At 45.5% G+C, this 14,482-nt stretch overlaps 1 protein-coding gene across 6 annotated transcripts in view; it reads left to right on the top strand.

Annotated features, from left to right (window-relative positions):
- LOC139380659 (protein strawberry notch homolog 2-like) overlaps positions 1–12,649 on the top strand; it is a 105,151-nt gene extending 92,502 nt beyond the window's left edge. For all 6 annotated transcript variants that reach the window (XM_071123606.1, XM_071123860.1, XM_071123773.1 and 3 more), the window contains 12 exons: positions 376–497; positions 675–806; positions 2,092–2,227; positions 5,429–5,541; positions 6,340–6,411; positions 6,567–6,675; positions 6,762–6,977; positions 7,289–7,383; positions 9,088–9,180; positions 9,804–9,935; positions 10,196–10,463; positions 11,147–12,649. In XM_071123606.1, the coding sequence (XP_070979707.1) occupies positions 376–497; positions 675–806; positions 2,092–2,227; positions 5,429–5,541; positions 6,340–6,411; positions 6,567–6,675; positions 6,762–6,977; positions 7,289–7,383; positions 9,088–9,180; positions 9,804–9,935; positions 10,196–10,463; positions 11,147–12,516 (2,858 nt within the window). In that variant the 3' untranslated portion in view covers positions 12,517–12,649. The remainder of the gene's footprint in view (positions 1–375; positions 498–674; positions 807–2,091; positions 2,228–5,428; positions 5,542–6,339; positions 6,412–6,566; positions 6,676–6,761; positions 6,978–7,288; positions 7,384–9,087; positions 9,181–9,803; positions 9,936–10,195; positions 10,464–11,146) is intronic.
- Positions 12,650–14,482: the final 1,833 nt, after the last annotated feature.

Genomic DNA, 14,482 nt, shown 5'->3' with positions numbered 1-14,482 from the left:
CAAGAATGGTCCATTGTGGGAAGCATTGGAGTCAACATGGGCCGCAACCCTGTTGAAAGCTTTCAACACCTTGAGGCTCTTCTGAGGGCAAAAGGGGGTGCAAATCAATATTAGGAAGGTGTTCCTAATGTTTTGTATACTCTGTATGTTATGCAATGCACACCTTGTGTTGAAGTCTAGTCAATAATTTAAGACAAAGAAAATGACAATAAAGAAACGGAAGCATTTTAGATCCACTGTACTCTCTCACACACACAGACAGTAAAAGCACTTAGCAGACATTTGGGGACATCTTACCGTACTCGCTCCCTTTATGGCTGACTCTGTTAACAGTCGTTAACATGCCTCTGTCTGGGGTTGGTTGGGTTCCTAAAGCCAGTATAGAGAAGATGAAGCAGAGCCTCCTGAACAAGATCGCTGACCTGGGAAAGGAACTACCTCTGAACACTCTGGACGAGCTCATTGACCAGTTTGGAGGACCAGAGATGGTATCGGAGGTACGTACACCTCTGTTACCGGGCTGGGCAGGCGCCACATAACCTTATGTCAGAGAGTACATAGTGAGGGCTCTATCAGACAAATGTGAGATGAGAACCGGTATGTTTCCTGTTTAGAGATTTGTGATTGATTGTTAAATTTTGCTCTGAGGCACTCATTGACGACCTATGTTGTAGATGACGGGTCGTAAGGGTCGCGTGGTGCGGCGTCCTGACGGAAGTGTGCGCTACGAGTCGCGTGCAGAGCAGAGCCATACCATAGACCACATCAACCTCAAGGAGAAGGACCGCTTCATGTGTGGAGAGAAGGTGAGACACTGGACACTAGAACCATTCTACATGTGAGCCGAAGGATCTCACTCAAACTGTGTTGGTTTGTTCTTGCTTAGTGTCACATGATCATGATTTTCTATGTTCTGACGGGATATGATGGCTTTATTCTATGTTCTGACCGGATATGATGGCATTATTCTATGTTCTGACCGGATGTGATGGCATTATTCTATGTTCTGACCCGATGTGATGGCATTATTCTATGTTCTGACCCGATGTGATGGCATTATTCTATGTTCTGACGGGATATGATGGCATTATTCTATGTTCTGACGGGATATGATGGCATTATTCTATGTTCTGACTGGATATGATGGCATTATTCTATGTTCTGATGGGATATGATGGCATTATTCTATGTTCTGACCCGATGTGATGGCATTATTGTATGTTCTGAAGGGATATGATGGCATTATTCTATGTTCTGACCCGATGTGATGGCATTATTGTATGTTCTGAAGGGATATGATGGCATTATTATATGTTTTGAAGGGATATGATGGCATTATTATATGTTTTGAAGGGATATGATGGCATTATTATATGTTCTGACGGGATATGATGGCATTATTCTATGTTCTGACCCGATGCGATGGCATTATTCTATGTTCTGACGGGATATGATGGCATTATTCTATGTTCTGACCGGATATGATGGCATTATTCTATGTTCTGACGGGATATGATGGCATTATTCTATGTTCTGACCGGATATGATGGCATTATTCTATGTTCTGACCGGATATTATGTCATTATTCTATGTTCTGACCGGATATGATGGCATTATTCTATGTTCTGACCCGATGTGATGGCATTATTCTATGTTCTGACCCGATGTGATGGCATTATTCTATGTTCTGACCCAATGTGATGGCATTATTCTATGTTCTGACCCAAGGTGATGGCATTATTCTATGTTCTGACCCAATGTGATGGCATTATTCTATGTTCTGACCGGATATGATGGCATTATTCTTTGTTCTGACCCGATGTGATGGCATTATTCTATGTTCTGACCGGATATGATGGCATTATTCTATGTTCTGACCAGATATGATGGCATTATTCTATGTTCTGACCCGATGTGGTGGCATTATTCTTTGTTCTGACCCGATGTGATGGCATTATTCTGTGTTCTGACCGGATATGATGGCATTATTCTATGTTCTGACCCAATATGATGACATTATTCTATGTTTTGGTGTGCAGTGTTACAGTGGTTTGTTATCTTCCTCTCCTCCATCCCTCTTGCCTTCCCAGATGGTGGCCATCATCTCAGAGGCAGCCAGCTCAGGCATCTCCTTGCAGGCAGACAAGCGGGTGAAGAACCAGCGTCGGAGGGTCCACATAACCCTAGAGCTGCCCTGGAGTGCAGACAGAGCCATCCAGCAGTTTGGTGAGTCTGGAGACTACCAGGGGTTAAAGGTCAGGGGTCTGTTAAGCTTAAGGTGTCTGCGTGATTCCCAGCCAAAACAGTTCGGAAGAGTTTGAGCATATATTATGACAACATTTAGTGATGGTTTGGACTTTTTTCGGCTGTTTGGGCACAACACACATTTTCTCGAGGCAAGCCGAAGCCCCTTCATTGGTGATTGGTCAACTGTAGGGATTCTTCAATTAAGTATTTGTCATTCAATGAGAGACGACTCGTTTTCATGCACATTTTTTTATTGAGAAATACTGCACCAAACATCTTAGTTAGATAAATGTTTTAATATTTTTATTTAACCTTTATTTAACTAGGCAAGTCAGTTAAGAACAAATTCTTACTTACAATGACAACCTACCCCGGCCAAACCTGGACAATATTGGGCCAATTGTGCGCCGCCCTATGGGACTCTCAATCACCGCCGGATGTGATGCAACCTGGATGTAATATTGCGCGACTAAGATCTCCTCTGCAAAAACGTCATAATTAATTATAACTATTTTGAGGAAGTGTATATTGGCAATGGCATCTCAAAATGGACAAACATTACTCTTGCTTATTTTTTCTAGTTTTTCAAGCGGAGGTCTTTTACGGGAGTATGCGAGCACACTCGTTCGGTTCGTGGAGTTTGACTAGGCAACTGCCGAACTGAAGCATGCTGATGCCTTTAGGGGTCAGAGTCTCCTCAATGCAGGTTACACACCCTGTCACACAGACGTCTCTCTTCACACAATCCACCCTGCTAGAAGTGTTTTTTTTATTTTACCTTTATTTAACTAGGCAAGTCAGTTAAGAACAAATTCTTATTTTCAATGACGGACTAGGAACAGTGGGTTAACTGCCTGTTCAGGGGCAGAACGACAGACTTGTCTGTACCTTGTCAGATTGTGGATTTGAACTTTAACTTTTGGTTACTAGTCCAACACTCTAACCACTAGGCTACCCAGCCGCCCCGGCTACACGCTAGCCTGATAAAATGTCATGACATTAGTATTGGCTGCCTCTTCAAATTGCCTTGCCTAAAGACAGATTTAATCATTTGATGAATATCAAATTAAAATATATTTTGTATTAGGATGCGATTCTAATCATTGGAATGAGTCACTTTTATAATGGTGTTGTGAAACTTTACTTGGAGGTGTTGCAGTTTTGTCTGGCTGCAGGGAGAGAGGTGTGTTGAACTAAATTACAATAATATAATTATTCTTCATCTCTGCTGCCGTCTGCTAGATATCATTTTGCACCCAATAACAACAGTGGAAAAGCGGGCATGTGCACGCACACATCGTGGGCCGTGAATGAACTGTTTGCAATTAGCTAACTGCCTGTAATTCCTTTCCGTTAGCCACGCTCCCTTGGGGAGCTGAACTCACTGCATGGGTTGGCATGTGTGGGCACTCACAACAGCAAAACACGCACACACACACATTTAGGTGGCCTAGGATTTCCACTTTAAGATCCAAGTCAGAACTTGGAACTTGAATGACGGGTTTAGATATGGTACAATTGTTCCAGGAAAAAGATGTGGTGAGTGGAAACTTGGACCCGTTCCAAAATGGACCTGGGGCTTTCACACCCGGATACAATATGCATCCATTTATTGATTTTAAATATAGAGACCTGTTCCACATAGACCTGGTCAGGTCCAGGTCCAGATCCGATCTGAGTGAGGGAAGCAGCACACCAGAACTGGTGAGGTGCGAGAGGGAGAGAGGCTGCAGTGCATGCGCTTTCTCATCCTACAGTTACAAATAACAACTCCATTCAGAATATTAAATAGCAGCCTGCCTGTTTGGCTCTTGGTCGTTGTAGCCTATCCTTCTCCTTTAACTTTTAATTCCATCATTTTAATTCCATCTTCCATTGATTAGATATCTCCTCACTTTTGCCACACATGGAGTGATGCTCTATGACTGTAACCTATTGCCACTTTGATGACTCATGATTGGCCAACAGCAAGCTACACGCTCCACTCTCGTGAAAAGCAAGAGCAGCAGCATAAATGATGAAAGGTATCCCTCTCTCTCTCTCTCTACTGCAGCAGTCACTTTCAGATCTGTACGGGCCCACCTGGACATGTCAGTTAAAATTACACATACCCGAGACCTGTGACAATAGTCTCAGATCTGACACAGTCCCGTGACATATTTTAGAATTCTGCATCCGACCAGCTTGTGTCCCGGATTGTGATTCGGGTACAGGTGGATCTGTGAAGACCTCTAGAGGAAACACAATTCAGAGACAGATTACCCAGGAAATACACATTTGCTGACATCATCCTCTGTTCATTGAAATCAACCTACCCCACAAACCAATATCTTATATCTAGCTTTTCCCTCTTGTACACTACGATACTGAACAAAAATATAAACGCAACATGCAATAATTTCAACGATATTACTGAGTTACAGTTCTTATAAGGAAACAGTGAATTTAAATTAATTAATTAGGCCCTGATCTATGCATTTCACATGACTGGGCAGAGGCGTAGCTATGGGTGTGCCTGGGAGGGCCAACCCACTGGGGAGCCAGGTCCAGCCAATCAGAATGAGTTTTTCCCCACAAAAGCAGATTATTACAGACATAAATACTCCTCCGTTTCATCAGCTATCTGGTTGGCTGGCCTCAGACCATCCCGCAAGTGAAGAAGCCGGAAGTGGATGTCCTGGGCTGGCGTGATTACAAGTGGTCTGCAGTTGTGTGGCCAGTTGGACGTACTGACAAATTCTCTGAAATAACTTTTGAGGCGGCCTATGGTAGAGTAATGAACATTCAATTCTCTGGCAACAACTCTGGTGGACATTCCTGCAGTCTGCATGCCAATTGCATGCCCCTCAAAACTAGACACATCTGTGGCATTGTGTTGTGTGACAAAACTGCTTTTATTGTCCCCAACACAAGGTGCACCTGTGTAATAATCATGCTCTTTAGTCAGCTTCTTGATATGCTACACTTGCCAGGTGGATGGATTATCTTGGCAAAAGTGAAATGCTCACTAACAAGGATGTAAACAAATGTGTGCGTATGGAATATTACTGGGATCTTTTATTTCAGCTCATGAAACTTTGGACCAACACTTTACATGTTGCGTTTATATTTGTTGAGTATAGTTCCTCAGAGTCTGCCTGTTCTGACTGATCTTCCTCCTCTGTGTGTGTGGTCCTCCAGGTCGTACCCATCGCTCTAACCAGGTGACGGCTCCAGAGTACATCTTCCTCATCTCTGAGCTGGCCGGTGAAAGACGCTTCGCCTCCATTGTGGCCAAGAGACTGGAGAGCCTGGTACGTGCTGTTGCAGTCTCCTTTACTACAGTCTGATCTATCTACTATGGAATCCCAAAACTACATCTGTAATAAGTCCTCATTTTATTAGAGTGAAGATTGAACTGCTGAGCTTATTACTTGGGGGCTGTCTTTCTCCCAGTAGTCCGTTTACTTCCCCACCACTGTCCCATTGACCAGACACTTTCAAGGTCACAAACACCTTTCACACAACATTTCAAACCCAGGAAATTCCTCATCCTCCTTTGGTCTGAATAATAAGGTTATCAGACATTGGAACGCACCCATGCCTGGGTAGTTATGAGACTGCTATGAGACAGTTTTCCATATTTCATTGTAATCTCTTTACTCCAGTCATTTATTTTCCTTGTCTCTCTGGAGGGAAGGGGTGGGGTGTGTTGTCTCTGCCAGGCCTGTACGGTAATCCAGTCTCAGAATGGGATACATCATGCCCAGGGCCCAGCTTCTCTTCTTTCCCTCCTTCCCAGCCTCTGACTAACTTTGTTTGGCTCCCTCCAGATCAGCAGTGATCTCATATCTGGCAGAAACATCCCTTTGTTTTTATCTCAGAACATTCCTTTGTGTGGGCACCAGCTAAAGCAGCTGCTGGTTTCAAGTGGACCTTCAGTCACAATCTGTGCACAACACTCAATGTCTTGGCAGTCATGTCAATTCACTGCCTCTATGCTTTACCTGTCTGCTGCAGTAGAGAAAGTTGTGTGTTTGTAGCTGGTGTGTTATCAGTCCGTGACATAAGGCTGTAAAGCTAACCGTGTTTGTTCCTGTTTCTGTGTCCAGGGTGCATTGACCCACGGTGACAGGAGAGCCACAGAGTCCAGAGACCTGAGCAAATACAACTTTGAAAACAAGGTCAGCGCTGGCTACAACTATTACATGCACGATCATGCTTCCTCTTGTACAGAAGCCCAATTTGGCATTAAGTGTGATTGGTTGTGTTGGAGGTTCTGGGGGGAGGGAGCGCTGACCTGTTAGATGACCTGGTTTCCTGCCGTGTGTTTCTGCAGTACGGTACCAAGGCTCTGGATAAGATCACCAAAGCCATCCTGGGCCACATCGAGAGCAAGGTGTCCCCTCCCAAAGGTTACCCCGGGGGTGATGCTCTGTTCTTCAGAGGTATGTTGAGTGCATGTAGGAAATTGTCCCAAACATTGTGCAAGTCCAAAGCTACATTGAAATAATTGTTATATTGCCTGTTTCAGACATGAAGCATGGCATGATGGACGTGGGCATCTTCTGCAAGGAGCCACGGTTTGGTCTCAGTACTGAGAAAGACTGCAGCATCACCAAGTTCCTCAACAGGATCCTGGGCCTGGAGGTCCACAAGCAGAACTCTCTGTTCCAGTACTTCACTGACAACTTTGACTACCTGATCGAGAAGGACAAAAAGGAGGGCAAATACGACATGGGAATCCTAGGTATGGAGTCCAACACTCACACTTAAAACATGACTGAATAAAATGGTGCCCTTTCCCATAGGTTGTAAAGCTAAATAACTCTCCACACTATTAGAACAAAAGGCTGCATTCTATTGTATGGGACTACTACGCCATACAGTATATACTCCTCCATATATTAAAATAAATCTACCTGCCTACTTCATTTGACCTTCCTAGAATGTCTTTCCATGAACAGCAGCATGAGGCTGATGGTTTGGGATGGTACCGAGCATCTGTATAGAGATGCTAGGTATGTCTCCTGACTAGAACTATGTGTCCTGTTCTGTCAGATCTGGCCCCAGGTAACGATGAAATCTACGAGGAGAAGCAAGAGACCTTCATGACAGTGGGAAACCCCCAGGACGGACAGGTCGTGCTCTACAAGGTACTCCCGTGGTACACTGGTACATTATTGTACAATCGAATTATCTCGCTATATTTGACAGGCACCTCATATAGATTTTCATGTTGATCTTTGTTTTGTAACTAAATGAGTGCTGCTGGTTCTCTGGTCTGAAAAATAGATAAAATAGGTAAAGTTTCAATAAGACTAAAGCTAGTGATATATATATTTTTAAACACTACCCACCATTGCCGTGAAACAACAAGAAAGCAGTGTTTCCTGCATACGCAGCCAGAGAGGTGATATAATGTACTCGACAGATTTATCCTCCACTTTGTTATTCAGTACTCTGACCCCTGGATACAGTTATTAGTGCTGAGCGATTTAACCAACATTTCAGGGGGGGTTTCAGTTATTAAACAACTAATTGACCAACGTCGGATCACTTCCTTGAATTACATGTAGTTATTTTTTTGTGTTTCTCTAGAGAGAAATCAAATCATTCACGGAAGAAATCAAGTACTACGTGGGACGCTGGGCTACAGGGAGTTGTAGTTTTCATTAAGCAAATAACCTAGTTTAGCGCAGAAACATGGTAATGAACTACATTGACCATAATCCATTGCCCGGATCTTTCCTGCTCTGACAGGATTCATTTTTCAATACGTTAGGTTCGATACACACAGACCACATGAGAGAAGAATGTACACAATGACGAGAGAGTTACTTTGAAGAACTAGTCAAATTATTTTGTCAGACAGCTCTGCAGCATACATGGGCAGACTAGCCTAGCTAAAAAGGATGACTAAAGACAGTACAGCACAGGTGTCAAACTCATTGCACGGAGGGCCGAGTGTCTGTGGGTTTTTGCTCCTTACTTATACTTGATTGATGAATTAAGGTCACTAATTAGTATGGAACTCCCCGTACCTGGTTGTCTAGGGCAACCAAAAACCTCCCCTCCATGGAATGAGTTTTACAGCCCTGCAGTGCAGTATGGGAAGCACAGAGATGACGTTAGACAGAGATAACGTGGGCTGACTGCTACAGGCAGATGATCACTTTAAGGAATTCAAAATTAATTCAAATGAAACTAAGTAAAATGTTTCCTATTTTCTATGTTTTGGTAATTGAATGTTAACTATTTCCTTGCTCTGGAATTTCCATTAAAAATCTCAAAAATAATTTTTATGTGATTATTTAATAATGAATAAAAAATATATATATATTGTTGAAATCGAAAACAGCAATTATTTTTTCAGAATTGAACCGACACCGAACCAACCTCAAAAATAATTAATTGCTCTGCACAAGCAGGTATACCGAGATTTAAAATGTTGACATTTCAGCTGCCTGTGGTTGGATGGTGAACATCATATTTAGCCAGATGGAGGGAGAGTAGCAGAATGCTGAAAAATGATCATTACTGGTGTCTTCGGCTCCCTGCCTTGCCTGGCCGTCACTGCAGGATAACCTAGAGTGTGCATTTTTAGCCAACACAGCCAGAACCGGTAAAGCACATGTAGACTCCCAACTCATGCCAACCCCCCTGGCTGGCCTCTGAGCCCCTGATACAAAGAGGATACAAAGAGCTGTGTATGTGTGTGTTCCCGCACAGATTTCCGCGTATGTGTTGGGAATGTTGAATCGTGCCCACGGTGGGTATTCATGCATAGTGTTCTCCCATAGGGCAGCTTTTCTGACCTCTAACCTTTAACCCTTGTCCTCTGCATGTCACCTCTATAGATCAGCGTGGACAGAGGTATGCCCTGGGAGGAGGCCTATGAGAAGGTCCAGAACCTCAACAGTCCTGACGAGGGCTTCTACCTCTCACACAAGGTGAGTCTAGCTGGATACCGTAGAGCACAGGGAGACACTCTGCATGTCCCAGCACGCACACAGACGTACCAGGAAGCGTATGATACTGTGAGTACCTGTACCTCCCCAGGGCTCAAGCAGAGCTAGAACAGCTTCCAGACTGGCTATTTCCCAGGGGTGAATGACATATCAGAAGGGTCCAGCTGCCTCTGTTCTGTTCTCTGGAGTTTGGCTCTTTCATTGCACATCAAGGGAGTAGGATGAAAGTATACATGTTATGAACCTAAAGAAGGAGTTTAACTAGGATTTTGTTCAGTATTAATTGTAGTGGCTTGAGTGAACAATATACACAGCCTCTTCCTTCCTGATGTGGAGTTTTCTTAATTATACTGTAGTTAAATCCACTTGGTTCATAATACAATTCAACAATGAAATGACAGTCTTCTATAGTCCCACCAGGCAAACACTTCAACACTGCCAGGTTCCCAGTTGAACTCACTATAAATATTCCGCCTCTTTTTTGATTTGATTTATTTGTGGTTTAAAACAATTGTACAGATGGAGTTCAATCGTGGCCAGAGGAAAACACATGAAAGTATTTTACAGAACTTTAAAGACATTTCCATCTCCTATGGTTTCCTCAGTTGCGGGGGAACCACCCGTGTGTGCTGCTGGCGGAGCAGGGTCGAGGGAGGAACTTCATCGTCTACAAGCCCAACATCGGGAAGCAGGCCCACCCAGAGAACCTGGACAACCTGCAGCTACGCTACCGCAAGGTATGACTCAGTCTGACACGCACCGACACACACACAGACAGACACACACACTGACATGCACACAATAGAAGGTTTCCACTCGCATGGCAACAAGATTAGTCAGGAAATGTTTTATGGTTTTTGTGTGGTGTATGCTGCCCTCTAGTGGAATAAACAATAGTGAAACAGGAAGAGCAGTCCTGCGTATTGTCTAAGGTACAATATAAAAACCAGCACTCAACACTTTAACATAAGACTTGTGTGTTGTGTTCCCATCCTAGGTGACTCCAGACCAAGCCAAGGACAGCTGGGAGAGCCAGTTCAACTTCTCCTTTGGGAAATGTAGCCATGCTAACTGGAACGGGAAGTGTAAGAAGATCGAGGAGGGTCAGGAGTGTCTGCAGGGAATGCGTCTGCGCCAGTACCACATGCTGTGTGGTGCGCTACTGCGCGTCTGGAAGTATGTGGCTGACGTGGTCTCTGACATCACCTGCTCCAGCATCCTTCAGATCGTACGCCTCAAAACCAAAAATAGTAACAAGCAAGTCGGTGAGTACTAAACAACTCCATACAGCCCACACACACACACACCATCACCAAAGTGTGGTTCTGTGAAAGGGAATCAGAGGGAATGTCTTGACAAATGAGTTTTTCGGTTGCCAAAATCAAACGCCACAACAGCATTATGCTCCAACCAACTGAGCCAAATTATCGACTTGTATAAACAAATGTAAACATAATTCTCTCGTGGCCTCCCGAGTGGTCTAAGGCACTGCATCGCAGTGCTAGTTGTGCTACTAGAGATTCTGGGTTCGAGTCCAGGCTCTGTTGCAGCCGGCCGCGACCGGGAGACCCATGGGGCGGCACACAATTGGCCCAGCGTCGTCCGGGTTAAGGGAGGGTTTGGCCGGCAGGGATGTCCTTGTCCCATCGCGCACTAGTGACTCCTGTGGCGGTCCGGGCGCCGCTGACACAGTCGCCAGGTGTACAGTGTTTCCTCCGACACATTGGTGCGGCTGGCTTCCAGGTTAAGTGGTCATTGTGTCAAGAAGCAGTGCGGCTTGGCTGGGTTGTGTTTCAGAGGACGCACGGCTCACGACCTTTGCCTCTCCCGAGTCTGTACCGGAGTTGCAGCGATGAGACAAGACTGTAACTACCAATTGGATACCACAAAATTGGGGAGAAAAAGGAGTAAAAAAACAAAAACATAATACCCTCTCTTTCTCCCCTAGGTATCAAGATCCCAGAGAACTGTGTGGCCCGAGTGCGGCAGGAACTTCTCAAAATGGACGAGGAGGTGAAGAGAAGGCGCAAGGAGAAGGAGCAGCAGCGCGCCCAGGAGCAGCAGCGCGCCCAGGAGCAGCGGCTAGCCGAGGAGCGGCAGCTTCATAACCAACACCTGCTGGCCAAGCTTTACAGCCAGAGACAGACCCTGAACCACAGCTTCAACAACCAGAACTTGTCGCAGGGCCTCAAGACCCAGCGCCTGAGCCTGGCCCAGGCCAATCCTCTACAGGTCAAGCCTCTACTCCAGCCCAAACCTTCACAGCTCAAACCCCAGCTCGGTCCAGTCAACCAGCTCCCCAGCATGGCCAGCCCCACCTCCCACTTCTCCAATTTCCCCCACCACTTCCCCTCCCTGCGCCTCCTGCAGCCCGACCCCTCCTCCTCCATGCCCCCTCGGACCGGGGAGGAGGTCTTAGACCTGACAGTGAGCCCCTCTCCCTCCCCAGACAGCAAAGAGAGAGGCCTGGTCCTCGACTGCTTGACCAGAGACGGCTTTGGCCTGGACTCTCTGATATTGCTGAGCGAGCTCGCCGCCCAGAACACTGCACACAAACTGCAGCAACCTCTACAGCCACTGCCACCACTGACAAAGCCACAGCAGCTACTGTCGCCACAGCAGATACAGCTACAGTCGCCACAGCAGATACAACCACAGCTACAGTCGCCACAGCAGATGCATCCACAGCTACAGTCGCCACAGCAGATACAAACACAGTTACAGTCGCCACAGCAGATACAGCTACAGTCGCCACAGCAGATACAGCTACAGTCGCCACAGCAGATACAACCACAGCTACAGTCGCCACAGCAGATACAGCCACAGCTACAGTTGCCACAGCAGATACAACCACAGCTACAGTCACCACAGCAGATACAACCACAGCTACAGTCGCCACAGCAGATACAACCACAGCTGCAGTCGCCACAGCAGATACAACCACAGCAACGGTTGGACAGTCCGACTCTAATCAACAGCGACCACCAGGACTACTATGACATCCTCAAACTGCTGGAAGATCCAGACCATCTGCCTTACTCTCTGTCTAGCCAAACAACTACTAACCCCTCCACTTCCTCCAACACAGTGGCTCAAGTCTCGTCCGGCCTCCTCTCTTCCCCCTCTACTCCCTCCTCCTCTCTCTTCTCTCCTTCGGCCCTGGCCCCCTCAGAACAGCAACCGCTCCCTCTGGCCAACGGCCACTGCAGCACGGACGCCCTCATTAATGTGCGCGAAGTGCTGGACAACATGCTGCGGACCAGCGCAGACCGGCAGACGGTTATCCATTACCGGCTGCCTGAATGGGACTCTGTGTAACCACATCATCAGTGTGGCTGTCTGAATGGGACTCTGTAACCACATCATCAGTGTGGCTGTCTGAATGGGACTCTGTGTAACCACATCATCAGTGTGGCTGTCTGAATGGGACTCTGTGTAACCACCTTGTCAGTGTGGCTGTCTGTGTCCTCTAGCTGCTGAGTGTGAAAGCAAGCCTCATCCCCTCTCCCCTCAGGACCTAGTCACATCACTGCCTGTCCTGTGCTCTTCTCCTCCTTAACCCTCCCAGGCACTGGATCCACAGGCCAGGGTCACTTTCACTAGACCAAATGTGTGGTCCCGTTCAGAGATGGTAAACATACGACCCAGGTGGAACTGGCCCGGGCACTTCGCTGAGAGAGAGAGAGCAAATGGTCTATACGGCGTTTCTACACCAAGGCTTGACTCAATGAAGAAACACAATTCCAACAGGGTTTGATTATGTTTCTATAACTATCAAAAGCTCATGTGCTTTAAAAAAAAATCCAACCTGGTTGCAATTGTTTTTTGTTTTTTATTGAGGAAACCTTAATTTAGAAATATTTTTCTAGAACCACAGCTAGTCGCTACTGGTTATGTTGGGTTTCACTGGTAACATCGCTGGATTCAAACTGCCTTTCATGCACATCTGTATGCTTTTCTGCGTTGTCCTGTAATTCGCTTCATCGCCATTGCATCGACTTGGTTTGTTAAAACCAAGGGCTCGACTCAAAAACATAAAACTGGAAAAATTGACAATGTTTCAGTTTTGGCTCCTTCTTCTCCCTCACTCTCTCTAGTGTCCCGTGTGAAAAAAGAAGGGAGTCAGCCGTTGTAACAGTGCCTTTGGAAACCTACTTAAATGCAGTCTTTGAAACCCATATAGGCCTAATGTATAGATTTGTACTGGAAGCATAGGTATGTTAATTTATTCTATTTGTATTTAACTTAACCCTCCTCTGCCCTCTGTTGGCTCTATGCTGGTGGCAGGTGCCAGGGGTCGTCCCCACGATCCCAGTATGTGTATGTCTGTCTGTGTGTGGACCCTATAGCTTTCCCTTCAGCACGTCTGTTCTGTGTGGAACCCTGCTTTCCCATGCCATGTTATAGACAGAGAGCAGGGGTTAGATGGGATGGACACTGCTGTTGTGATGCAATATAAAATGGTGTCATATCCTACTTTTAGTCTACTTACCATTCATCCAACGGTGACTCCTGGGTTGCTTTTGATTTGAAGTTCTCAGGAATGTCTCGGTGCATTTGTTGTTTTGTTCAACTTTCAGACCAACACTGATATGAGCATTTGTTTTAGCTTCATATCACATAACTTTAGCATATATATATGCTAAAACAAATAATAAATATATATAATACATACAGTGCCTTTGGAAAGTATTCAGACCCCTTGACTTTTTCCACATTTTGTTACGTTACAGCCTTATTCAAAAATGTATTACATTTTTTCCTCATCAATCTACACACACTACCCCATAATGGCAAAGCAAAAACAGGTTTATAGAAATGTTTGCTAATTTATTAAAAATAAAAACACATTTACTTATGTATTCAGACCCTTTATTCAGTACTTTGTTGAAGCATCTTTGGCAGCGATTACAGCCTCAAGTCTTTTTGGGTATGACGCTACAAGCTTGATGCACCTGTATTTGGAGAGTTTTTCCTATTCTTCTCTGCAGATCCTCTCAAGCTTTGAGACTTGTCCCAAAGCCACTCCTACAGGTCATTGTCCTGTTGGAAGGTGAACCTTCACCCCCAGTCGGAGCGCTCTGGAGCAGAGTTTCATCAAGGATCTCTCTGTACTTTGCTCCGTTCATCTTTCACTCAATCCTGACTAGTCTCTCAGTCCCTCCCGCTGAAAAACATCCCCACAGCATGATGCTGCCACCACTATGCTTCACCATAGGGATGGTGCCAGGTTTCCTCCAGAAGTGACGCTTGGCATTCAGGCCAAAGAGTTCAATCTTGGTTT

The sequence above is a fragment of the Oncorhynchus clarkii genome, chromosome 1 (assembly GCF_045791955.1).
Source record: "Oncorhynchus clarkii lewisi isolate Uvic-CL-2024 chromosome 1, UVic_Ocla_1.0, whole genome shotgun sequence".
In the NCBI taxonomy this organism is placed as follows: Eukaryota; Metazoa; Chordata; class Actinopteri; order Salmoniformes; family Salmonidae; genus Oncorhynchus; species Oncorhynchus clarkii.
The sequence above is the reverse complement of the archived record's forward strand: the minus strand, read 5'-3'. Positions and strand labels throughout refer to the sequence as shown.